The sequence below is a fragment of the Lepus europaeus genome, chromosome 12, assembly GCF_033115175.1.
Source record: "Lepus europaeus isolate LE1 chromosome 12, mLepTim1.pri, whole genome shotgun sequence".
Classification (NCBI taxonomy): domain Eukaryota; kingdom Metazoa; phylum Chordata; class Mammalia; order Lagomorpha; family Leporidae; genus Lepus; species Lepus europaeus.
This window is the reverse complement of record NC_084838.1, coordinates 68,300,778-68,328,531: the sequence shown is the minus strand read 5'-3', so window position 1 is coordinate 68,328,531 and position 27,754 is coordinate 68,300,778. Positions and strand designations below refer to the sequence as shown.

The window sequence follows — 27,754 nt, the reverse complement described above, 5'->3', positions numbered from 1 at the left end:
CAGAAATACACACACGCAAGCATACGCGTGCACACATACACACACACACAGAGGGAGAGGGAGAGAGAATCTCCTCCAGTTGCTGATTTGCTCCTCTAATGCCTACAACTTCCAAGGCTCGGCCAGATTGAAGCTAGGAGCCAGTCCAGGTTTCCCATGAGGTTGGCAGGTATCTAAGCCATTACCTGCTGCTTTATAGGGTGCACAGTACTAGGAAGCTGGATTGAAAGTGGAGGAGTCAAGACTTGAACCAGCACTCTCTATGGGACATGGTGTCACAGGTGACAGCTAAATCTATATAACAACGTCCACTCCCAGAATTACTTTTTGTTTTACTGCTGAGTTCCATTTGGTCTGAGGAATTTAGGTAGCTGCTTACCGTAATGCTTCCCCTAATTGTTGTCCTACATGGTATTTTTTTTTATGAGATGTAAATGTGTTATGCAAACAAACTTCCATTGTCAAATGATTTTTGGGAAATGTGGAGTTAAACCATGTTAAACATGTTTTCTTAAAGTTGGGCCTCTCAGAACATTTAGAATAGGAGGAAACAAAGACTATAGTTTTTTGACCATGGTATCTGGCAAAACTAATGTTACCCTGAAAATACTTGGAAACACTGAGGTACTCTGATATTTGCTTTACTTCTGTGAGTTGGGTAGACATGAAGTGTTGCCACAGTGTTGTCCTTCAGTCTTCAAGCGACTGAGCACAGTCACAGTACAGAGTCCAGGATGGCCTCGTTCTCAGACATCTCCTGTCTTTGGCTGTGGTATTGAACATTAGTTCTTCCAAATTGCCATCTGTTTCCTAATAGGAGGATGGTACAGTGAAAAAAGGGTCTTTTTTTTTTTTTTAAGATTTATTTATTTATTTAAAAGTCCGAGTTACCCAGAGAGAGAGAGTCAGAGAGAGAGAGAGAGAGAGAGAGTCTTCCATCCGAGAGAGAGAGAGAGAGAGAGAGACAGAGTCTTCCATCCGATGGTTCACTCCCCAATTGGCCACAATGGCTGGAGCTGCGCCGATCCAAAGCCAGGAGCCAGGAGTTTCTTCCAGATCTCTCACATGGGTGCAAGGGACCCAGGACTTGGGCCATCTTCTGCTCTCCCAGGCCACAGCAGAGAGCTGGATTGGAAGTTGAACAGCCGGGGCTCGAATCGGCACCATATGGGATGCCGGCACTACAGGTGGTGGCCTTACCTGCTATGCTACAGCGCTGGCCCTGATGTAAGGGTCTTGATCAGGCTCTTCATTATACATATGTGCACAAATCATGGTGCAATGGTGAGTTATTTTGGAAAACAAGTACAGGATATGGAGACAAGTGGAGCAGGGCAATTTTAGAATGTTGACTGGGTAATTGTGAAGGAAGATGGAGCCAGGGAGAACATGTCTTCCCACAGGAGGTCAGTGGAGTTATAAATGTTGCTCAAGCATGTGCTGAACTTTGTCTGGAAGAGCTTTGTTAGAAGAAGACAGAATTTGGGTTTGTGAATATGGGCTGGTGTGGAGACTTTTTGAAATATTTGATAGCTTTCAGCTTTGAACCATATGGCAAACATTAACCTGTCATTGTGGGGCTGGTTATTTCTGGGGTGTTTCTGGAAACTGATTCAATTCTTTTACCAGTCCTCAAGTGAAGCAGCTTGTAAGGTAGCTAGTGTTTATGGAGGATGACAGTAACCTGGGTGGGAAGAATGCCCCAGCTTTATGTGTTTGTGACTCCTAAATTTTAGCTCCTTGGATCTTTGTTGGCAGTTGTTGCTGAGAAAAGAGTATGATATATGTTGTATTTTAAAAGGATCAGAACTGGAAGCATAAACTTTGAGAGCAAAGGCCTTGGAGCCAAATAGATTTTGACTACTCATTTTTTTTAAAAGGATTTATTTATTTAATTGAAAGAGTTGGGGGGAGAGAGGGAGAGGGAGAAAGAGAGAGAGAGAGAGGGAGATCTTCCATTCACTGGTTCACTCCCCCGGTAGCTGCAATGGCCAGGGCTTCTTCCAAGCCTCTCATGCACGTGGCCAGGGCCGAAGGACTTCGGCCAACTTCTGCTGCTTTTCCCAGGCCATAGGGAGCTGGATCAGAAGTAGAGCAGCTCCGACTTGAACCAGCACCCATTTGGGATGCTGGCATTATAGGAGGTGGCTTTACATGGTATGCCATAATGCCAGCCCCATAGATTACTCATTTCTTCCGACTACTAGCTAAGAGTGTAGATTTTTTTTTTTTCATTTGTTCATTTGGGTGTAAGTTTACCTATTTTATTGGATTGTTTTGTACATACGTAGTGTATATGTGTGTGTTGTGTAGAGATATGTATCACATTTCACCTGAGTGCTAAGCTAGGTTTATTTCTTTTCTACATAAAAGAGGGAGACCTGGGACTCTTCAAAAGAGCCTGTCCTTAGAGGCAGTTAGCCAATTTAGTGAAAAGTAGAGAACAAACATTGAAGAAGGAATTTTGAAGCAATAAAATTCATCTCTCCCTGCAAATACCAGTTATTCTTAATATTTGCACAACTGTTTAATTAAAGTTAGGTGAGTTTTTGTTTTAGCAAAAGAGATTATGCATCAGTATTAGGGCAATGAAAATTATTCCAATAAACTACTTCAAATGTATTAGTTGCCCATTAATAGGAAGAATTTCAGTAGTTTCTGTCAAAGGATTTTGTTATCTTTTCTCCAACATTTGAGTATTGTTTTTAGGATGCTTTCCAGTAAGATCTTACAGAGATGAGTGTGGATAGTTATGATGTCAGTTATAAGCATTATTTGGTTTTGTTTTCCATTCACTTATTTAGTACTCTAAGGGACACTTGAAATATACTGGAACCCTCATGTTTTTGTGAAGAAAGATGTGAATCTCAGCCAGGCTCTCTGATTTTCACCTTGGTGGGTGGCAGATATGCAGCTACAAGCTGGGTCTTTTGGCAAGCATTCTTTGTTCTCTGTCCTCTTCTCCTTTGGCCTACATGTTTACAATGTCCAGGGATTCATCCTTTGGTTATTTTTCAGAGATAGAACTGTCACCAGAGAAAAGGCCATGGAAGCCACGGGGTTCTTGTCTTTATGCAAGAAAGAATTCAGGCATGAGACAGAGAGCAAAGTGGTTAGGCTTTACTGGGGACAGGGCATCTGTCAGAATGGAAGGGAAAGGGGGAGAGCGCCCAGTCACTGGGATTGGGGAAAAGCGAGGTTACCTGGTTGAATGGAGGACGGTGGCTCAGCAGAGCAGAGGGCTGAGCCCGCAGCCTGTTTGGACTTCCTAGGCTTTTAAGGGAGTTTACTCACCTCTTCCTCTCCTCCAGGACAAAGGATGGGGAATCCTAGCTGGAAGGGTTTGTTGGGTAAAAATTAGCAAATCCCCTCCCCCCACCCCCCTTGCTGGCACCAGGCAGAGTAGAGGGACTTCCCTTAGGGCATCTGTGAAGGTTTTATTGCCCCTTATTATCAGGTCAGGTAACACATTTGGTCCTGAGGAGAGAATTCTCCTGGAGCTTTCCCTGTGGGAGGGGCTGAGACCACTTGGGAGGTATCAGGGTCTGGGCAGGGCTTTGAAGTGCAAAATACTAGGCTTCTGGAGCTTCCACTGGAGGTCCTGGTCTCAGGCCTTTTCTCACATACAGGCTAAATTTCTGACTTTCTACCATCAGAAATAATATTTAGAGGTCTGAATATATAGCAGATTCAGAGGAATAGTCTGTGTCCGTATTCGCAAGTTCATTCACTTTAAAAATGATTCCTGTAATGTGGTATTCATTTATTACTTGAGATTCATTGCTTCTGTAATGACTTTTAAATAGGAATCTATTATTAGACTGATTGGACTGAAGTCTGATTGGACTAGAATTAAGAGATTATATCTATAAATAGAATGAGATAAATATTTTACATAATTTGATTAAACTTTTATGAGAACTGGTAAGTTGGGATCCAGGATCTTGTCTAAAAGTTTACTGACTTGGATGAATTTTCAAACATCAAACTTCTCGGTGTGGGGCTTGTGTTGTAGATGGAGTGACTACTTATGAGAATTTAGGAATTAAATTATATCCTCAGCCTTAGTAACTGTTTTATCAACAATTTTCCTAACCCAAAAGTCAGATGAATTTGGGTTCTCACACTGATTAGAGACTTGTTTAAAGATGAAAATGAAAACAGAACAATCCTGAAAGCTTTCAGTAGTATATAAAGGGAAAATGTTAGAGGGTTTTCTTTAAGATTTATTTTTTATTTATTTGAAATGCAGAGTGACAGAGAGAGAGAGGGAGAGAGGTATTCTCTCTGTTGGTTTACTCCCCAATTTGCCTGCAATGTTCAGGGCTCTGCCATGCCGGAGCCAGGAGCTGCTTCTGGATCTCCCAGTTGGGTGCAGGGCTCTAAGAACTTGGCCATCCTCCACTCCTTTCCCAGGCACATTAGCAGGGAGCTAGATTGGAAGTAGAGCTACTGGGACTTGAACCCATATGTGGTTATATGTGAGGCTATTGGTATAGTTACTAGAGAGTCTTTTTGGTAGACAAATGAATTCACTGCCCCTCCTTAATAACCACGTGAGTAGGCCAAATGTTTTTAAAGGCATTGCAGTTTCTGTATGATTGCATAGAAATGTGTACCATCTCTGAATCTGACTGTGAGAAAAGTATGTGGGAAAAAGATATAATTTAGAAGAATTTCTAAGCAGTTGTGAACTGCAGCCGATTAATAATAATTAATTAGTAAAGTTCTTAGAAAGAATCTTTTCCTATCACTTTTTTTAAAAAAGATTTATTTTATTTATTTGAAAGAGTTACAGAGGGAGGTAGAGACAGAGAGGTAGAGATCTTCTATCCGCTGGTTCACTCCCCAGGTGGCTGCAATGGCCAGAGCTGAGCCGATCCGAAGCCAGGAGCTTCTTCCAGGTCTCCCACGTAGGTGTAGGGGCCCAAGGACTTGGGCCATCTTCCACTGCTATTCCAGGCCATAGCAGAGAGCTGGATTGGGAGGAGCTGGTGGGACTGTTACTGGTGAATTGGAGGGTTCTTGTCTTCGCGCAAGAAAGAATTCAGGTGTGAGACAGAGTAGTGGAAAGTAAAAAGTAGCAAAGTTTATTAGGGTAGGGACATCCGCAAGAACGGATGGGCACCTCTCCAGACAGGACCTGAGAGAGTGCTGTCGCTCGGACTGGTTGGGGGGAGCAAGGTTACATGGTTGAGTGGAGAGATTACACCTGGCCAGGCAGGCGGGCGACTCAGCATAGAGGCAGAGAGCTGAGTGCACAGTCTGGTTGAGGCCGGAGGGGGAGGTGGGGTTAAGGAGATGGGTCTCTGTCTTCACACATTTCCTCCTGAAACAAAGGATTTTATGGCTGTAAATATTAAGAAGCTCCTATCTGAGTTTTCCCTTGAAGGTTTCAGACAGGAGGAAGCCTAGCTGGTGCCATCCTGGGTTCAGAGGAAGGGTGAGCAGGAGCCCCTAGAGAATGGGGATCCAGAGCAGGGTGTTTGAAATGCAGATACTGGGCTGCATCTGGGAGATTGTGGAAGATTTGTCAGGCAGAAGGGGTGGGGACTCCCCACCTGGCAGGTTATCTGGTAGAAGGGGGCTCTAAGAACTTGGCTGCCCCTGAAACATTATTGGGATGACTTTGAGATGCAGATGCATATGCTGGACATAGAAGTCTTCTCTTTAGGCCTTTGTCATACACACATAAGCTCATATCTGACTTCCTACCTAACAGGACTAGAACCAGCACCCATATGGGATGCTGGTGTTTCAGGCCAGGGCATTAACTCTCTGCGCCATAGCACCCGCCCCTCCTATCACTTTAACTCTTCAGTTAGTGACTGTAAACTTCTCTGTCATGTCACCAGCATGTTGGGTTACTGTTATAAGAATATGTTATTCTAGCAATTTTACCAAAATTTGGCAAGCATTATGTGGCTTAAATTTTTTTATCCACTGAAAAATGCTTAGTGTCACTAATCATCAGGGAAATGCAAATAATGAGGTAACTCCTCATTCTGGTTTGAATGGCTAGTATCAAAAGACAAAAGATAACAAATAATGGAGAAAAGGGAACCCTTACATACATATAGTCACTGTGAAAAACAGTATGAAGTTTTCACAAAAAATTTGAAATAGAGCTAACCATATAACCTAGTAATTTTTCTACTAGATATACTTGCATATCCAAAGCAAATGAAGTTCACTTATTGCAGATATCTGCATTCCTATGTTTACTGCAGCACTCTTCACAGTAGCTAAGAAATGGAAACAACCTAACTATCCATCAGTTTTGAATTGAGAAAGAAAATGTATACATTTACACAATGAAATACTATTCATCCATAACAACAAATGAACTCCTGTGATTTATAACAACAGTGATGGAACTGGATGTCATTATGTTAAGTGAGCTGAGCCAGGCATAGGAAGACAAGTACTGCATATTTCACTGAAATGTAGAATCTAAAAGAAGTTGATCTCATAAAAGTGGTGCTTAGAATGGTGGTTACCAGAGGTTGGGGAGAGTAGGAGGGAGGGAGGAATGAGAAAGATTAAGTAATGAGTATTAAATTGAAAATAGATAGGAGAAAGAAACGCTGGCATTCTATTGTACTCTATGGGAATTTAGATAACAATAATTTATTTTTGTAAAGGTAGAAGGGAAAATTTGAATGTTTTCATCAAAAAGAAAATGATAAATGTTTGAGGGAATAGTTTTGTTCACCTACATTTTAATCTATACAATGTATACTTGTAATGAAGCATCATTATATGCATATTAAGGAAATAATGTATCACATGCTAAAATTGAAATGGATAGGCATGAGAGAGGGACGATTGAAGATAAGTTTTACAATTGGCTTCTCAAGGTGAATCTGATGTTAGCTATGATCTCTGTACTATGTGTAAAAAATAAATAGGAAAGCCCAAAACCTAAAAATCCTAAATCCAGAAAGATGTACCAAAGATAGAAAATGCATATTGGATTATCTGCTTTGAATTTATTGAATTTTTGCTAACAGCAAGTGAAGAGTGGGGCCTTTACTTTCATTTTCATTTGGAATCGGGTACCAGATTTTTGCTGGTAGAAATCTATGAATAATAATTATGGAAATATGAACGTAGCTCTTGAATAATGATTGCTTTTGTTTTTACTTTTCAGTAAATTAAAATATACAGTATAATACTTTTGGTAGATGGTGGTATGATTAGTAAATGTTCTTTTTCTGTTTATTAACATTTGCTATTTCTCTGTCTTCTGGTTCCAGGGTGTGGATGAATGGAACATAGCTCGCTTAAATACCGTCTTGGATGTGGTTGAAGAAGAGTGCGGTATTTCCATTGAAGGTGTAAATACCCCGTATCTGTATTTTGGCATGTGGAAAACCACATTTGCATGGCACACTGAGGACATGGACCTCTACAGCATTAATTATCTCCACTTTGGAGAGCCCAAATCTTGGCAAGTACTTTTTTAATACTCATTTGTTTTTGGAATATTGAAATTTGGGCATTACACACATTAAAAAGGCTTCTATCCCTTATGTGGTAGTTTCAGATTCAAGTGAGTTGTGAGGAAATTTTTGAGTATAATAATTATGTCCTGCTTTGCCCAGAGTTTTGATCATAAGCCAAAAACCTAGTGGTGATGTGTGTAAAGTTTAAGACCATTTTGAGGCCCATGGATTGATATAACTATTTTAGTCTTGAAGAATTTATTAGGCGTTGTTTCTTCTTGGAGCATTTGTTGAAAGTTGTATGTGTGGGGGTAGTTGGGAGTAACAAGTTGACCTCCTGGATGAAATGTTCCAAAGTAAACGTAGTAATCTTCTAAAATTAGTGAAAAGGTCTATTTAGTAAGTGGGGAAAAGAGGGATAAATCAGGAGACCTATTAGTAATTCTAGAATAATAGTTGTGGAGAAAAGAATAAATGTTGAATATGTTAATATCAGTAGGTGAAAAGCAGCTTGCTTTTCTTTGTGTTTGTGAGCATCTTCCCTTATCTTCCTTAGTGATTATTTTATTTAATATGTGCCTCCCTCTGAGTTGCACATTAGCAGGAAGCTGGAATTGGGAGTGGAGCTGTTACTCAAATGAAGGCACTCTAATATGGAACGTGGATGAAGATGTCTTAACTGGCACCTTTACCACCAGTTGAAAGACTCTCCCCCCTCCTGTACATCCCAAATAACATACAGACAGAAGTGGATCAAGCATCTAATTGATAGCACAGGGAATACGATGTTTCTGATGGTTGTAAACAGGATAGAATATCCCATAGGTGCTGTGCCAACCCAGTAGCTCTCTAGACTCCAATTCAACGATAATGGTCTCAAATTCTCTTACTGATCAGATGTTGTAATACAATAACAGCTGTCCTCATCTTGCCACTACTTGACTTTGAGGTTTTATTATTTGGTGTAAGTGTTATAAGCCTTTAACAAAAATGTTAAATAGTCACAATGTTCTTCATGATGAAAAATAGCATTTAATTGGAAGTAAAATTTTATTTCTTATGTCAGAGATCCTTGGACATGTAAGAAAAATCTGGATAATTCTTGATTTGCTGTAGAGTTTTATGATTAAAAAACAAAGTTTGTGGGAAGCTGTTGAACTTATTTATTTATTTTTAACAGGCAGAGTAGATAGTGAGAGAGAGAGACAGAGAGAAAGGTCTTCCTTTTTGCCGTTGGTTCACCCTCCAATGGCCGCTGTGGCCAGCACATCGCACTGATCCGAAGCCAGGAGCCAGGTACTTCTCCTGGTCTCCCATGCGGGTGCAGGGCACAAGGACTTGGGCCATCCTCCACTGCACTCCCGGGCCATAGCAGAGAGCTGGACTGGAAGAGGGGCAACCGGGATAGAATCCGGCACCCCAACCGGGACTAGAACCTGGTGTGCCGGCGCCGCAAGGCGGAGGATTAGCCTGATAAGCCATGGCGCTGGCCCTGGGGAAATATTTGACAGAACCCGTGGGCTCCTGGAAAGTTTTTCAGTTGTGTTCCTCTTTCTGACACTCACTTCAAGTGGATAAAGCTAAGTGAAATGGGTAAGTTTCACATGTTGGTCAAATCTAGTGTTTAGGCAACTTTTTTCTTTTCTTTTCTTTTTTTTTTTTTTTTTTTTTTTTTTTTGCTTAAGGAATTTGAACAGTTTGTAGCAGATTGTTTCTGAACTTTTGTTACAAATTACGAATGAGGATACCTGGGACACATTAATTTGAGTTTTTGCCGTTGGGAGAGTTTAGGTGATGTCTCTGATTTCTTAAGAAAGGTGATTGCCCCCCCCCCCCCCCCCCGGGAACATACTGATGTAGAAGGATATTCTGTCATTAGTAAGACTAATTTTAGTCTTGTGCCTTTGGGAAAGAGCATGAGTGAGAACATTTCCAAAGCATGTTTGTGTGTTTGTTTTTAACCAGCGTGGGTATATTCAGTAATTAGGTTCTTCATCAGCTGTTAAGTATATAGATTCTATATATGCATTAAGGGTATATTTATATTATCACTATTATCTTTAACCTCGAATCACTATTTGTAATAATAAACAATAAAATACAGTGAGTTATGATAACTAATCTACATATAATTTTCTAAGGTAACTGCTGTAGGAAAAGAGTGATATAAATGACTCTAAGGGTATTTCAAGGTAGATTTATGAACTCTTATATTACCTCAGTATAAATAATTTTAAGGCAAATGTTATTAAAATTCATTCTAGGAGTCATTATAATATATTTGAAGTGAACTTTGGAAGGTGGTAGAAACAATACAAACTCATGTAAATACTGGGAAATAGTATGTATGGCAGAGCTTAGACTGAGGTACCTGCAATCAAGATCCTACTCATGAATGTTCACGAGTCATAGGACAAACAACTATCCTTCTGCGGACCTCAGTATCATCACCCGTAAAATCACAATGTTAGCTGTAATGTACTCCTGTGCTCTAGTTCTGTCATTTACCATCAGAGACGTAGGAATATTTTTTATTTACCTAACAGAGTGAGAGGATGATTAGTTGTTACAAGATTCTGTACGGGCACCTGCATGGGCATAGTCTGTTTTCTTTTTCTGATTGTCCCTTCCTTGTGGAGTTGTATTTACCCTTAGCTGATATATCTGTTCCTCCAATATGTCCTCTTCCTTCTCTTTGGCCTTATTGACTGTCTTTTAATGTTCACCATTTCTTTTCTTCATTTCTTCCTTTGGGTACCAAGTTTTGAGTCTGATTATCATAGAGACTGTCTGTGAGTCTCTCCCTACTACCAAGTACACACTTTATACATCTGCTCATGTATCCCTTTATTTGACCTGAAGAATTTTCAAACTATGCACTGTTTCTATTTTGAACATCTGTTTTCATCTTACAAATGATTGGGACCTACATCTCCCTTCTACCAGTCCTCAGCTTGCTTGTGGGGACCTTGAAGTTGGGGTCCATGTTTTTTGTTTTGCCTTTGAATCATCAGTACTTAACACATGGGGCCTGGTTATAGGATTGATGCCCTGTAAATAATTCTAGTATTGAATCAGGAGAGTGTTAACTTGTTTTAGATCACGTAAAGGCAGGCAAAGAAACAAATAGAATGTTTTATAACTGTTCTTTTTTGAAATGTAAGTAGTGTTAAGTATACCAAGTTACCCGAGATTTCTAAGTAGCCGCAGATTTGTATAGCTCCAGGTGTAAACCTGGAGACATATTTCTGGCCACTGTGTGTGGCAGGTTTGCCGAGTAAGTGTTCACGAATACAGGTTTGTGTTGAGACTTTAGAGGAGCTGATGATTTATTTAAACATTTCTGGCGTGAAGGTTTAAGGGAAAACGAATCCTCAGAGTAAGCAGATAGAAAAGTGCTTTGGCAGCCAGTGGTAGAGTATTTATTTTCTTGGAATGAATATTGACTTTGGTGCCAGAAGACCTGTTTTAAAATCCCAATCTGTCACTTACCAGCTGAATGACTTAGGGCAAATCACTATACTCCTTTCATCATGAGTTTCTTTAACTGCCAAATGGAGGCATAATTTATTCTTTGTCTACTTAGAGGATTGATAGGAGGATTCAGGGCTATGCTATGCAGAAAAAGTGCTTTGTAAATGGTTGAGTACTAATATTCATAATTTCTATTATAATACATTTATGGAAATAAATTTTTAAAGATTTATTTATTTATTTTGAAAGGCAGAGTTAGAGAATCTTCCATCTACTGGTTCACTCCACAAATACCTGCAACAGCCAGGGCTGGGCCAGGCCGAAGCTAGGAACCATGATCTTCCAGGTCTCCTACATGGGTGCAGGGGCTCAAGCAGCTGGGCCATCTTCTGCTGCCTTCCCAGGTGCATTAGAAGGTAGCAGAATCAGAAATGGAGCAACTGAGGCCGGCGCCGTGGCTTAACAGGCTAATCCTCCGCCTTGCGGTGCCGGCACACCGGGTTCTAGCCCCGGTCAGGGCGCCGGATTCTATCCCGGTTGCCCCTCTTCCAGGCCAGCTCTCTGCTATGGCCCGGGAGTGCAGTGGAGGATGGCCCAAGTCCTTGTGCCCTGCACCCGCATGGGAGACCAGGAGAAGCACCTGGCTCCTGGCTTCGGATCAGCGCAATGTGCCGGCCGCAGCGGCCATTGGAGGGTGAACCAACGGCAAAAAGGAAGACCTTTCTCTCCGTCTCTCTCTCTCACTATCCACTCTGCCTGTAAAAAAAAAAAAAAAAAAAAAAAAAAAAAAAAGAAAGAAATGGAGCAACTGGGACTTGAACCAGTGCCCAAATAGATCCAGGTGCTTCAAGTGGTGGTTTTACCTACTACTCCACAGTGCCAGCTGTGGAGATACATATTTTTAGTAGTTTTTTAAAATCTGAACTTGCCATGATGCATATATGTATAATAGAGTGGAGTCTCAGAGACAAATAAAATATGACTCTTATTTCTAAGCACCATGTATGAGAGGGGTTAATTGCTAGGGGATAAAGAAAGTCAGATGGTGCTTTGAATCCCTTTCTCTCACAACAAGCACACACATAATGAAGAAGAAACTTTCAGATTTACTCTGTAGAGAATGAGATAATTGTGGCCTAAGAGGACATGTCTTAAGGTATGAAAAGGTCCAAGATCAGGAAAAATTTTTCTGAATGTTTTTGGAAAAGTGAAGAGTGGATTGCAGCATCTTGGACTTGCATAAATTTTATTCAACAAATAGTGAAATTGTGTTAGAATATTATTTGAGTTAGAAATACCATATTAATCAGGATAGATATAAAGTTAGTTTAATGCCTTTAGATTAGATCATTTGTTCAGTGTTAAATAGTATTTATAAACAGAGGATTTTTTTTTTTCAATTGTATTTATTTGAGAGTTAAAGTTGCATAGAGAGAGAGGGAGAGACAGAGAGAATAGAATGGTCTTCCATCCACTGGTTCACTCCCTAAATGGTCACAATGCTGGAGCTGGACCAGTCTGAAGCCAGGAGCTAGGAGCTTCTCCTGGGTCTCCCATGAAGGGGTACAGGGGCCCAAGCACTTGGGCCATCTTCTGCTATTTTCCCAGGCCATAGTAGAGAGTTGGATTGGAAGAGGAGTAGCCCGGACAAGAACTGGTGCCCATATGGGATGCCAGTGGCTTAGGTGAAGGATTAACCTACTGCACCACAGTGCCAGCCCCCAGAGGTATCTTTACCTTGTGACTTTGGGCAATATTAAGTGACATTCCTTAATTTCCTCTCTCAAAACATTCAGGTGGTTCTGATGCCCACTTTAACAGGTAATTGTATACATTTAATATCCTACTACATACAAAGTACAAGTCTCAGCTCTTGATGTGTTGTAAGTGCTTTATGCATGATAGCAGTCATGCATTCATTTAACAAATATATTCTACATGGAATGAAGAATTTTAAACACGAACTTCATGAGTCTTGTATTAATAAGGACCTTTGGTTCCAAATGACATAAACACATCTTAAGCTAAAAGGATATTTGCCAGTGTTTTTGGGAATTAACCAGAAGCATAACTGATTTTAGGTGCTAAGATCTCTCACTGGTTATCTGTTTTGGTCATTGCCTTCACGCTCCCTCTCCGTACTCCTACTTGTTTTACCCCTGCCTTGTCTTTTTCCATTTTGAATGGGGAAGCTGTTTACTTATAACTAAGTATTTGATTATTGTTGAATTGTAGAATTAAATCTTTCAAAGAATGAACAAGTTACATGGCACCAGGTTGAGGTAAGCATGTTTAATATACATATTTCTTCATTGATACATGAGCTCCCCGAAGGGAGAGCCCTATTAGTCTTTCTCATGATCACTTCCCCACTGCCTGGCGCAGTGTCTGGCATGAAACTGTCCACAGTAGATATTATGTATTTATCTATTTATTTGAAAGCATTACAGAGAAGCAGAGACAGAGAAAGGGAAGTCTTCCATCTACTGGTTCTCTCTCAAAATAGCCATTATGGCCAGAGCTGATCCAATCCAAAGCCAGGAACCAAGAGCTTTTTCCAGGTTTCCTATGTGGGTACAGGGCCATCTTCCACTGCTTTCCGGGGTTCATTAGCAGGGAGCTGAATCGGAATTGGAGCAGCCAGAACTCAAACTGATGCCCATATGGGATGCTGGCACTGCAGGCCAGGGCTTTAACCTGCTGTACCACAGTGCCAGCCCTAAACATTTGTTAAATGAACAGTCTTATTGAAGGAATTCTTTATTTGAAGTTATTTTTCATTAAGATAATGGAAAGTAGAACATTAGTTATTGTGCAACTTGATAATATTTAATGCTACATTGAATGAGCAGCCCATGGTACTAACTTCTGGTTAGCATTTTTATTTATTAACTTTAGCCCTATTAATAGATTCTGTTTGCAATTGTTAAGACTCTTTGGATGATGGTAGGAGCTGCATTCTTTCAAGGTTTTGTGTAGAGAAAATGCACTTGTAAGTCACAGCGATTTGTTTCTGGTTTAATTGCTCTTTCTAGAGATCCTAGAGAAATACTTTCAGAATACTTTTCAGTAAATATTAATAACTTTTTAAACTTTTTAAAAAAGATTTATTTATATATTTACTTGAATGAGTTACAGAGAGAGAGACAGAGAAGACAGACAGACAGAGAGGTCTTCCATCCGCTGGTTCACTCACCAATTGGCCCTAATGGCCAGAGCTGCGCCGATTCGGACCAGGAGCCAGGAGCTTCTTCCAGGTCTCCCACGCAGGTGCAAGGGCCCAAGTACTTGGGCCATCTTCTACTGCTTTCCCAGGCCATAGCAAAGAGCTGGATCGGAAGAGGAGCAGCTGGGACTAGAACCGGCGCCCGTATGGGATGTAGGTGCTTCATGCCAGGGCGTTAACCCACTACACCACGGCGCTGGCCCTGAGATATTAATAACTTTAACTACATGTTTCACTAGTTACTTTTAGATACAGTCGTGTTTATATCTTAGATAATATTGTTAATAGAAATACCTTTGAAGTATGAGATTAACTTTGCATGGCTGCTTGCTTTAAATATTAGGAAGATGAGAATACAGTGATAACTGGTAGCAAAAATATTTACTGGGGCCAGCACTGTGGTGAAGTGGGCTAAGCTTCCCTCTGCCACTCTGGCATCCCATATGGGTGCCGGTTCTAGTCCCAGCTGCTCCATCTCCAATCCAGCTCTCTGTTATGGCCTGGGAAAGCAGTAGAAAGTGTCCCAAGTGCTTGGGCCCCTGTACCAGTGTAGGAGATTCAGAAGAAGCTCCAGTCTCCTGTCTTCAGATCAGCCCAGTTCTAGCTGTTGTGGCCATTTGGGAAGCGAACCAGTAAATGGAAGACTTTTCTCTCTGTCTCTCCCTCTCTCTGTAACTTTGCCATTCAAATAAATAAATATCTTTTAAATATTTACTTATCGACTGGATCATATTAATATTTTCCTTAGTACTAAGCATCCTGAGCCTCACTTGATACACATGTGTATGCTGTTACACACATGCATGTGCCCTTCATTCCAAACAGTGATCCATGTAGATGTCTGCTCAGCACAGGGCTCTGTAAAGGAAGCATCTGTGGGATTTTGTGAATTTAAAAGTAAATCTCATTCCTTTTCATGAAGTAATGAGATATATTTTTATTAAAATCAATAATTGAATTATTGTAAAGGAAGTTATAATTTATGTAAATAGTGCATTTTAAAAAAAGATTTATTTTATTTATTTGAAAAACAGAGTTACAAAGAGAGGTGGAGACAGAGAGAGGTCTTCCATCCACTGGTTCACTCCTCAGGTGGCCGCAATGACCTGGGCTGCATCGATCCGAAGCCAGGAGCCAGGAACTTCTTCCAGATCTCCCAAGCAGGTGCAGGGGCCCAAGGACTAGGGCCATCTTCTACTGCTTTCCCAGGCCACAGCAGAGAGCTGGATAGGAAAAGGAGCAGCTGGGACTAGAACTGGTGCCCATATGGGATGCCAGCGCTGCAGGCCAAGGCTTTTACCTGCTGCACCACAGCGCCGGCCCCAGTGCATTTTACTTATTGGTAACTTTGGTTATCATAGAGGATTTCTAAATTTGCATATGTATTTAAGATTATTTATTTAAAAGGCATAGTTACAGGGAGAGGTCTTCTACCTGCCCCTTCACTTCCCAAATGGCCACAACAGCCAGTGCTGGGTCATTTGGGTCTCCTATGTGGGTGACAGGGACCTAAGCACTTGGGCCATCTTTGCTGCTTTCACAGGTGCATTAACGGGGAGCTGGATCAGAAGCAGAGCAGCCAGAACTCAAACCTGTGCTATCATATAGGATACCTGTGTCACAGGTGGCAGATTAACTCCCTGCACCAAAACACAGGTCTGTACATTTACATATTAAGTAATCTTAATTCCTCTTACAAGCATTGCAGGGACTTGTAAATTTCCCTTCAGGCTGCCTATTATATATCCTTGCTGCTACTCTTTCACTGAAAATACCATCACCTCTGCCATCATCACCATTTTAATCTGTAAGAATCCTAGAAACCGTTCGGCATGAAAAGAAACGCTTAGAGAAAAATCCCAAGGTTAATGGAAATTTATTTACCGTATACTTCATGCAAAGTAAGCATTAGAGCTGTTACCCTTGAAAATTATTTTTTCCAGCCACTTTATCTTATTCTTGGATGATTTAATTATAATGGTATAATTATCGTTTGAATAAATGGTCCCTCTGAAAGAATACTGTTCTCAAATTTCTACATCTGCTATGTTGTATTTTGTTGTTCTGTTAGCTTTTTTTTTTTTTTACTATTTTTTAAAGGATTTAATTATTTTCTTAATATTCAGAGAAAGAGAGAGAGAAAGCAATTATTCTCCAAATGGCTGCAATGGTCAGGACTGGATGGGTGCTGAAAACTTCTTCTGGGCCTCCTTCCTGGTGGCAGTGGCCCAAGTACTTGGGCTATTACCACTGCTTTTCTAGGTGCATTAGCCAGTATGCTGGATTGGAAGTGGAGTAGGTGGGACTTGCATTGGCACTCTATGAGATGTGGGCATCTCAAGACATTACTTAACTTGCTATGCCTCTAGGTCAGCCCAAATTAGTTAGTCACTATAACTATAATATGGGATAGGAGAAATAAGAAGGAAGATTTATTTCTGCTTATAGTTTTGGAGGTTTATAGTCCAAGTTGAGGGGTCCACTGGTTCAGGCATATAATGAGGTCAGAAGATGGCAGCAGGACAACCACACGATGAGCCAGGCACAAAGACAAAGACCATGTTCATTCATGTGGTGGCTCTTTGTACAGCCATCAGGATTCCAGTGGTGCTTCCCCTATAGCAGTCCTATCCAATCCAGTCCCCTCCCAAAGGCCTTTAGACACTACAATTAGATTAAGTCTTCTCTATCCCCTCAGAACCACCAGTTCATGACTTTGGGACATAAACATTCATGAGTTGGGGAGCCATATACTGTTCAAAGTATAGCCATTGGGAAAAATAGGCTTTGGAAAGTTTTTTTTTTTTAATTTATGGACCTAATTTGGGTTTATTTTCTATTTATTACTGTTTTTTGAAGTTAATTTATTTTAACCTCCTTCCCCCAATTATAAAATGTTGACTATATGTTCTGTACCTTATGTTTTGTTTTTGTTGTTGTTCTTACTTGTTTATTAAATGCTTATTGAGCACACACCGTATCAAAGTTCCAGACTCACTGTTAGTGTTACCACAGTGAATAAGTTTCGGCACATAGCTTTTATCAAGGCTTCCCTTCCCTTCCCACCCAAAAACCCAATTTTATGGCAATAGCAGAACTGTTGTTATTGGCAAAAATTTTATGGACTCTAAATCTTATGCTTAATCCTTGTGTATAATTAGAAAGAATATTTTCTATCATGGGTCCCTACTTTGTAAAATACTGGCCTACTGAAGAGATTTTTCAGACATCCCATAAATGAAAATTTATTTTGAAGCTAAATATGTTAAACAAAATAAATGCATGGCTGCTTTGGCCAAAATGTATGTGGTAGGAATTTTTACCATATCAGCTCCTTCCTTGAGGCATCTTCAGGAAGTCCTGGGAGCCCTTACGGATGCTACAGAATGCAGTTTTGGGGCCAGCATTTTGGCAGCAGTTAAAGCTACTGCCTCTGGCACTGGCATCCCGTATGGGCTCCAGTTCAAATCCTGGCTGCTCTGCTTCTGCTCTAGCTCCCTGCTAATGCACCTGGGAAAGCAACAGAAGATGGCCCAAGTGCTTGAGCCACTGCACCCTTGTGGGAGATCTAGGAGAAACTCCTGGTTCCTGGCTTCAGCCTGACCTAGCTCCAGCTGTTGTGGCCATTTGGGAGTAAACCTGCAGATGGAAGATTTTCCTCCATCTCTCCCTTTCTCTTATTTCTTTCAAATAAATAAATCTTTAAAAAAGTGGAATGCTGTTTGAATATCAGCCACTTTACTGTCACAGTTATTATCTTTTGGAGATGTTTTGGAGAGGTTAGTCTTAAGATGTTAGGCTTTCTACATTGTCAATAGTTGATGCCAATTAGTAATACCTCATATTTTTTTTCATGATGAAACAAAATATTAATAGCATGGATGATTCATTTAGTACTTAAAAGATATTCAATGTATTAGGTAATATGAAATATATTATTTTTGTAAAACACGAGCCTGCTCTGTCCATGGAGAGAGCCAAGTGATTCTCAGAGCCAGCTGCCTGTCATTTCTCCACCCTGGCAGACTGAGTACAGGTGCCCATGGTAGAGTAAGAGGATGGGAGCACCTCACAGGCTTAACTGGGTGCCCCAATCTCTGCCATCCCTCCAGGCCAGACTCAGTGTTATTGGGGACTGCAGTTTTTTCCATCAGATAAAGTTCCCGAGTCTTGCATGCTTGAGCCACAGCAGCCTGTACTTGCCTTAATAAGAGTTCTTCCTCCATTCTAGTCGCTGGGGACTCTTGTGGAGGGTGGGAGGGGATGGGAAGCAGACAGTGTGCTCTTTTTTTTTTTTTTTTTCACATGGTTAGATGGGCATTCTGACCCCTGCTAGGACTCCAGGCCAGACTAAAGTCATTGTGGTCCCCAAGGTTCTCCCTCAGGCAAAATCGGCAGTGACATGGGTTGCTGCAGACTCCTCTCACTTCTAAGAAGATGGCATCTCTTCCTGACTGAACCTGTTGCCAGTACGAGCTAATGGAGGTGTCTGTAATTTATTTAAAATGCCATTTTTTTTGTTGTTTTTTAAAGATTTATTTATTTGAGAGAGAGAGGGAGAGACAGAGAGTGCGTTCTACCTGGTGGTTCACTCCTCAAATGGCTGCAGCTGATCTGAATCCAGGAGCCAGGAGCTTCTTCCTTGTCTCTCACATGGGTGCATTTGGGCCATCTTCTGCTTTCTAAGGCCATCAGCAGGGAGCTGGGTTGGAAGTGGATTAGCTGGGACTCAATATGGCACCCATATATTCCGGACGCTTAATCTACTACACCACAGTGCCAGCCCACCATTGTATTTTGCTTGAACATGATCAAAGGAGGGTGTGTCCCTGGAGGAGAGGTGGCCCCTTAAGAAGTGGTACCATTCTTCCTGTTCACATCTCCATGGTGATTGATGGGGAAACAGGAATGGGATATGAGATAGAAAACATATCCAGAGTTTCTGTATAGACAGGTCTGTCTGCCACCCCTGTCATCTACCTTCTTTAAGTGAAGTAAATCCCAGAAACTTTTGATCTCATCGTCGGCATGGAATCAGTTGTAGAATTTGTATTGCAGGCCTCAGCACAAGGTTTGGGATGTTTTAATATCTCAGTATATGGTCGCTGTGATGAGCTGTAGTCATTTTCACTGAGCTTTTCAACCCTTCACCTGTATAAGGCAAGTCAGGTGCAGAAGCTTATGCCTATAAAAGGAGTATGTGTGTAATTATACAGTTGTTATTGGTTAAAAAAAAAAGGACCTTGGAGCCTTGGGCTTGATCCTTCTCAGGGGGAAAATTGAGCATAGCAATAACAGATGGACATCTAAGTCAAGGAGAAAACCACTGTAAACAGCCTCAGTTGGGGCAGAAGCAGAGAGAGCAACCTGTTTTAGCACTGACCTGTCTGAGCATAGCATGAAGTTGGAAGGCTTAGCCCTCTGTGGTCCTGGAAGGTGAGACAGCGAGAGGTTTCAGCAGCACTGTTAGTGCAGCAGCAAAGGAGCCTGTGGCAGCTGCCTGGGACAGCAGAGTGACAAAAGTGTGGGCATTACGGTGCTGAGAGCAGTTCTTCTGAAGCACTTTACTGATATCCCCAGGGCAGCACAAAGGAATGAGGGAGATTTTGAAGGAGTAAATGGAGATAAAAGAGTATTCTTTGAGAAGTACTGGCAAACAAATAAATGGACTGGGCATTATCTTGAGAAGTACGAAGAAGACAGGTCTGTCAAAAAAACCTGAACCGGAGAAACGGATTTAGTGCATTTTGAAAAGCATGGGTTTATCTGCTAAGATTTCTAAGTATCAGCCTAACAGTGTTCAATTCAAGACAATGTTTATATCACAGCCACCAGGCAAATATCATTTTCTGTTTTTTTGAGTAAGCTGCCCAAAAATGTGCTTAGAAGACTTTTGTTTTCCTTGGTCTTCAAAATAAATATATTCTTAAAAATCCACAGAGGACTGGTTTAAACAAAATGTTACCCTGTAAACTGTCTAATTGTTGTGGTTCCTAGTTTATTAGTTATTTGTAGTTTTTCTTGTTAGCAGAACTGTTGGCAATATTTGTTTTATCTGAGAGAAAGCACTCTTCACAAGTCAGTTTTTGTATTTGAAGATATAGAATGGTAGACATTTTAGTTTGATGGTTTTCAAGGGATCAAAAAAAATGTGAGACACATTCATATCCTCAAAGAATTTAGAATTAGCTATATAGTCAAGCATGGTGGCACATAATTGAGTGACTGGCTGTGGGCTAGACACTCTCCAAGGCACGCTAAAGAGGATAATGTTATGTGAACATTTCTGAATGGTGGTAGCTCTTCTCTCCGTACTCAACATATCAAGACAAAAATGTTTTATGCACATGAAAAATAGTAGATAATAAGTACTAAAGGAAAAATGTAATTAAAGCGTTCTGGAAGGAAAAAAATGGGTGAAATTGCTGAGCGTTATAATGGTCAAAGAAAGCTTGAGGGAATTATAATCTGGGTGGAGTTGGGAGGTTGGAATTGAAGCAGGGTGAATGGGCTGATTGAGATGAGGAGTGAGGTAGCAGCCCAGTTAAGTTTTAGGATAATTCATAGTCCAGCCCAATAGGAATGGAGTGTTCCTATTTAAGAAGGTTGTGGTGAAACTTAAAAGCCAGGCTGTGAGGAATAAAGGTTTGGGTCTATGATAGTGATTGAAGAACTGTAGCCTCCCAGAGAACTATGGGCAGAGTGTTCCATAATGACCACTGTCTAACAGAGGACAGATAAAGGTTGAAATTGGGGTGGTGGTGCAGGGAGATGTTTAGGCGTGGATAGTACTTGTTCTTGGCAATGGTTGCAGAAAGCATGAGAAATAAAAGAAATAGAGATTTCCAGTTCAGAAGGCTAGAGCATAGGGAGTTATGAACAGAAATGAAAATCTTAGATATGATTTAATTCGAAAGACGAAATCATGAATGTATTCTTGGGTATGTTGAAGGTGATAGTACAGTTTTGCAGAAAAATTTTGGAGGTGGTCAGGTCCGTGGAACTGGAATTCCTTTGAGTTAGTAGTTAAACATTGAAATTACTCTGTGTACATGCATTCCTGTGTGCCTCTGCTTAATCACCATTCTTCCTGCTAGCTAGATTTTAACCAGGGAGTAGAAGGATGACCTGAACCTGTCGCGCTGCGAGGACTAGAGAGGGTGAGGCTGCTGACAGGGTGACCAGTTAAGAGACTGTGGTTTTAATCTGTGTGATAGGGAACACAGAGTCTTACCATGGTCAAAGAAAGTTTGAAGGAGGTGGAATCAGAAGGGGTTTGGGAGGTTATGAATTGGAGAAGAGTGGAGAGGCTGTTTGAGGTGAGGAGTGAGATAGAAGCCCATATGCTTCATAACCCATCCTGGTGGGAGCTGTGCTGGCTAAGGTGGTGGCAGTGGGGACAACAGAGGCAGGCAGATTCATGAGACTTCTTGTGAACTAGTAAACAATAGACATGTACAACTTGGGAATTGACTAGGTAGGGTACTTGCCTGGGGATTTTTAAGTGTGTGTGCCTGACTGATAATAATGATAATGTGGTTCTTTAACCAAAATTTCTTGAACATTTCCTCAAGTTTATTAGATATGTGAGTCAGTAGTTGGGGCTTAACTCATTGTGTTATAGCCATCATTAAACAGTGAGCTCTTACATGTTACTTATTTGAATCTTTCAGTGTTCTGTGAGGTAGGCAAGGCCTGGAAGTGTTCAGTGACTTGTGAAGCTCTAGATATTTTCTGCCAGTTCTAGTCCAGTGTGTGTTTCACTCTACAGAGGAAAGTAATGGTGAAAACATGAAATTGTGTGCATTTCTTTATTATGATGTGTATGGAAGCTGACTAAAGTTACTTGGTTTCAAATTGCTGCAATTACTCATGCAGGGAGTACTATGTTGGGATTAGCCTGGTTTTCCTGCAGAGAAGACTGGGTCCACCAAAACTGAGCAGCCATGCTCTTGCAGGCAAGCAATGTCTGTCAGCACAAATCTCCTGCAGGTGTGGATGCCACATAATTTCTGATTTGAAAGTATTAGGTGAAGATTGGGCTATTTATTGTTGTTAGTGGAAGAAAAAGTAGCTGAAGGAAAAACATAAAAAAGTTCTGGCATAAACAGATTATTCATACAAAAAAGGTGGTGAGGGAATTAATCAGCAGGTTTAGGCATGAGGGAGGTTGTATAGAATTGGAACCGAGGAAAGGTCCTTGGATGTGGTAATTAGAAGAGAGTGCTCTTTCATACATTCATTCATCCCAATGGATTGCCCTGTCAGAATCAACTAGGAAGCTTTTTACAGACTAACCTTGCTTGGTTCTATGTCCCCAGTGGATGTATGCCTGCATACATCCTTCATTTGTCGTTTATTGCTGGAAATGAGAGGTATCTGTTCTTTTAATGGTGTAGAGCAAGAAAAGATGTTTAGAAACCCTAAAATAGATTGTCTTTAAGTGCCCTTTCAGCCTTATGACTGGAATGTAGAAAGTAAAATTATTGCTTGACCCATTGAGGTTTTTTTTTTTTTTGACAGGCAGAGTGGATAGTGAGAGAGAGACAGAGAGAAAGGTCTTCCTTTGCCGTTGGTTCACCCTCCAATGGCCGCTGCGGCCGGCGCACCGCGCTGATCCGATGGCAGGAACCAGGTGCTTATCCTGGTCTCCCATGGGGTGCAGGGCCCAAGCACTTGGGCCATCCTCCACTGCCTTCCCGGGCCATAGCAGAGAGCTGGCCTGGAAGAGGGGCAACCGGGACAGAATCCGGTGCCCCGACCAGTACTAGAACCTGGTGTGCCGGTGCCGCAGGCGGAGGATTAGCCTATTGAGCCATGGCGCTGGCCTGACCCATTGAGTTTTACTAATGAAGTGAGATAATTGAGTAAAGGAATGGTAGTATCATTTGAGCAAGATTTTGCAGTTGCAAAGATGGTACATGTTTATATATTGCTTCTTAAGTGCAAAGTGAGACGGCGATATGAATTCAGTGTTCACAGTAGGTAACTAGATGAGTTGGTTTTGGATGCTTTCCTAAATATTTAAAACTACTACTTTTTCCTATATGTTGCATTTGATGATAAACCAAAGAATAGCACTATTTGATGATTACTTCCCATTCTTATTGGTATTATTACTTATCTTTAGTGTTTTTTTTTTTTTTTGTAAGATTTTGTTTGCTTATTTGAGAGGTAGAGTTAGAGAAAGGGAGAGACAGAGAGAAAGGTCTTTCAGAGTTCATTCTCTAAAAGGCCACAAAGGCCAGAATTGGGCTGATCTGAAGCCAGGAGCCAGAAGCTCAGGGACCTAAGCACTTGGGCCATCCTCCACTGCCTTCCCAGGCCATAGGCAGGAGGTTGGATCCTAAGAGAAGCAGCTGGGAAATGAACCAGTGCCCATGTGGTAGAGGCCCTGCCTACTAATCCATAATGCCCAGCCTTTATCTTCAGTTTTAACTTTTTCTGTCAGAGCCTGTGGCAGGGTCTCCAGCTTATTCAGGGAACTTTGTACATAGTTTATATATGAAACTTTATGCAGCTAAGTCATATTATTGAAATATGATTTTTTTTTTGACAGGCAGAGTGGACAGTGAGAGAGAGAGAGACAGAGAGAAAGGTCTTCCTTTTTGCTGTTGGTTCACCCTTCAATGGCCGCCGCGGTTGGTGCGCTGCGGCCGGCGCACCGCGCTGATCCGATGGCAGGAGCCAGGTGCTTCTCCTAGTCTCCCATGGGGTGCAGAGCCCAAGCACTTGGGCCATCCTCCGCTGCACTCCCTGGCCACAGCAGAGAGCTGGCCTGGAAGAGGGGCAACCGGGACAGGATCAGTGCCCCGACCGGGACTAGAACCCGGTGTGCCGGCGCCGCAAGGCGGAGGATTAGCCTATTGAGCCACGGCGCCGGCCTGAAATATGATTTAAGAAAGCATGGGAAAAAGCTGTACAGAATATTCTACAGGGATAAACATAGAATTGAGTAGGTTCAACTTGAGTAAGTTAATAACTGAAAGAGGAAAGGGAGAGTGTCCTCCCCTTGACATCATTTTCTGCCAGTTGTGTTTCATGGATATTGTTGCAAGGTTTTTCTGAGTTTCGTGATTTGGTTCTCCTTGGGACATAGTGCACACACCTTTTGTATGAAGTTGTGATTGGTAGTAACTACATCTTTCAGTGATTTCTGAAGCTATTGAATTATAGCATGGTTGGATAACCATAAGAATTTTATTAATAATCATTTATGGTCCAAAAATGCACTGGATCCATTATATAACTTGAAAATAGATTTAAACATTGTTCTAAATCTAAAGAAGAAAAATAAAACCAATTAAACCAATCATCTTGCAAAGATCGGAAGAGCTACAACTGGGAAATAGCCTTCTTATATGTAATAAGGGCTTCCTGGGAAGAGAGGTCAGAGGGAACTGAATTACTATGATTGCAGTCCTAGAGGAGTAAACAAAAGAAGCTGGAGTAGAGCTGTCTTATTTTTCCTGCTTCCCTCTGCATTTACTCACATACTTCTTCTGTGAACAGTTGGTTAACCTTCAGGTTGAGGAGCTTTATCTTTGCCAATTTTTCAGAAATGAATCTGGATATATAAATATCTGCACCTACATCCCACTCTGTAGCAGGCACATGCCATTGCACTTGCGCGTGTGAATGAGTGTGAGAAGTGAGCCTCTTGACTGAGATACATATACACACACGTGTATGCTTTGTTTCTTTTCTGAGTGTATATGTGATATATTCCAGGGATCAAAACTGATAAAGTATGGGCATAAATATCTGATGGGTGATTGTCATTTTGTTATGCTAACATTTTATCTTTCTAATTGAGTAGGATTAGTTTCATTAGTAGTACCTTAAGGAACAGGATATATGGTTGAATTCTTAGTGAAGTGTTTAGCTACAATGGATCCATTTAAGTTTTACATGTTGTTACTGGCATTAAATGCAACAAAGGGTATTGTTAATTGTGTTTAATTTACTATAGTAAATAGTAACTGTACTTCTTAGACATATACAATGTAGGTCATCAAAACAAACATGTCATTTTTACTTGAAACAAGAAATGGTCAGTTAAATTTATTTTTAATATACACAGCTTTCCTCATTATGAAAGAATTATAGTATTTTTATAGGTTGTTATCATTTAAGATTTGTATGTTCACAGCAAAAATTTCAAGCTAGAAATGAGTTTCTATTCTGCAACAAAAAATTATTGATATCAAGAATTAGAAAATCACATAATCATAAAACAAACAAATAAGGCTAGTAATTTTTTGCTTAAAACCTTTTGAAAATTACAGTGTTCTCAGGTTTGAGGGAAATATAAATGTTGGCATAATATCCTGCTTGTGAATAAGAATATTTTAATAGTTAAAAAGGTGATGAGCCAGTTTTTCTTAAAAATAAAAGCCAACCCACTGCAAAACAAAATATAATCAAAAGTAGCTCCAGAGAGCTGGAGTGCTGGAAATGTCTTAATGCTGTGATTGGCTGCCCTTTGCTGAATGATTTATTTATTTAAAATGTTGTTGGGGTGGTGAATTCGGACACTGAAATAGGTAAGTTAGGTTTTCTTCCATTCAGCATATAAGGGATTTGATTATGCTTGATTTTCTAATTTCAGTTCATCTAAGTGGAGTTTGGCATACATGACATTACTTAAGAATTTATATCCTTATAATCGTACAAGAAAAATTACAAATCTGAAAATTTTTTTTATGTTTATAATTTTAGGTATGCTATACCCCCGGAGCATGGGAAACGACTTGAAAGACTAGCTCAAGGTAAAATTACTTTCTGTGTTTCTTATCTTAATAGGTTTTTTATTTTTGAGGTGTTTTCACAGTGTAGCATGATACTCTCTTATTTTATTCTTTTCAAGTTACTGGGTATTAAAGGTTCCTCTAACTGAACAATTTAAATGTATTGTGAGTATTTTTTTCATTGTTATTTTTGTTGACTGTTTAGTATTTTATCAAGAGATTGCAGTTGACCTTTTTTATAGTTGTTTTAAATATGTTTTGCCTCTCCATAATGTATTCAAATCATTGTGCCAGTAATTTCTTCCTTTTAACTTTTCCTTCTTTTTCCTCTATTTTTCCCTTTTTAAAGTTATGTTCTTCTAAAGAGCATTGTTGCTGTGTCTCAGGCAGCAAGTATTTTACAACTACTTTATGTGGCTATATTGTTTCCACAAAGAATTGTGTTTTATCACCTCTGATACCCATTTCTGTGACCACTACCTAGGAGTGCCCTTACGGATGTATGAAAATGAATGCCCCTGGTAATTCAATACATATGAGATTGTGTGCCTTCTTGGACTAGCAAAATTAAATTTACTTTACACCCAAGTTGAGTTTTTATCTTTCACTTATTTTTCCATCTTCATATCTGCCAGAAGGAAGAGTTTTTCTGGGAGCTCTAGTGATGACTGCATCCTGTACCTACTTGTGCTACTTTCCTCTTTCCTCATCTCTCAAAGATTTGACAGCAGTCTTGCCCTCATCTGTTTACACCTGGGGAAGAGGCTCAGATCCAGTCCCTGCCATTCTTGTCTTTTGGTTTGCTAGCCACTTTTCCTAAAGAAGATGTAGGCTGGTTGTGACTTATGTCCAGCAGAAAGTGGAGTTACATTTGACATTTGGCAACCGAGGAACAAGACATTCTGCCTTAATCCAGGATTGAGTCCTCTGTGAGCACTACCTTTTTAGCCAAGTACTAAGCTAAATTTCACTGGTCTGTTTCATGTTAATAAGAATTTCTTATTCTGCATTCCAAATGCTTTCATTTCATGATGCACTGGGGACACTAAGAAACCCAATTTTTTTGATTTGACAGTTTTGGTCAGAAATTCTTAGTGACATCCAAAAATTAACGTTTACTAATTTATAGAAGAATATTAGGAGCAGTTACAATATATCACTTGTAAGAAGCATTAATAAAATTTTGGCAGGTTAATGAGTATAAAGCCCCCAAATTAAAAAAAATGCAATGTATTATAGTGATGATAGCAATGTAATTGTAACCTTGAACTTTGTTAAGAGCTATTTCCATGAATATTAAGGTGGATAAGTCCTGGATCTGGATAATAGATTAGAACAAGACTTAGAAGATGATTACTGTAATTATTAAATACACAATGAACTTTGTGATAAAACTATATGGTGAACTATCCTCTACTGTGTTATAATTATTCTACCATTTTTATTAACCTCACCATCAGGGTACTTTGAAAATGAAGCCAGTGTAAGCTTTACAGTGTTGAATCACACCCCTAAGATTTCTGACATAAACAGTCTGTGAGCACTTTAAAGTAAACTGTCTGAAAATGATATTACAGGAAAACAGGTGCTGTTTTTAAACCAGTATAAGAGTTTGATAAATCTGAAGGATGAATAAGAACCTTAAATTCAATTGCATGCATATTCAAAACCGTTTTTGTGGTGTTATTTTGAGAAATGAATCAGGGAAAAAAGGTAGCATAGGATTTGTATCCACTCACCAGATGTTAGTCAAATTAATTGAATTCTGGTAAATAATTAAAATGATAAAATAAGGCAGTAAATGTGATGGAGCATTATAGAATGTCTAGGTGAAGGCAGCGTTTGATACATACAAT

General features: G+C 40.3%; 1 protein-coding gene across 2 annotated transcripts in view; it reads left to right on the top strand.

Moving 5' to 3' along the window:
* KDM4C (lysine demethylase 4C) overlaps positions 1–27,754 on the top strand; it is a 363,336-nt gene that overhangs the window by 63,661 nt on the left and 271,921 nt on the right. For both annotated transcript variants that reach the window (XM_062208268.1, XM_062208267.1), the window contains exons 5-6: positions 7,260–7,453; positions 25,870–25,919. In XM_062208268.1, coding sequence (XP_062064252.1) covers positions 7,260–7,453; positions 25,870–25,919 — 244 coding nt within the window. The remainder of the gene's footprint in view (positions 1–7,259; positions 7,454–25,869; positions 25,920–27,754) is intronic.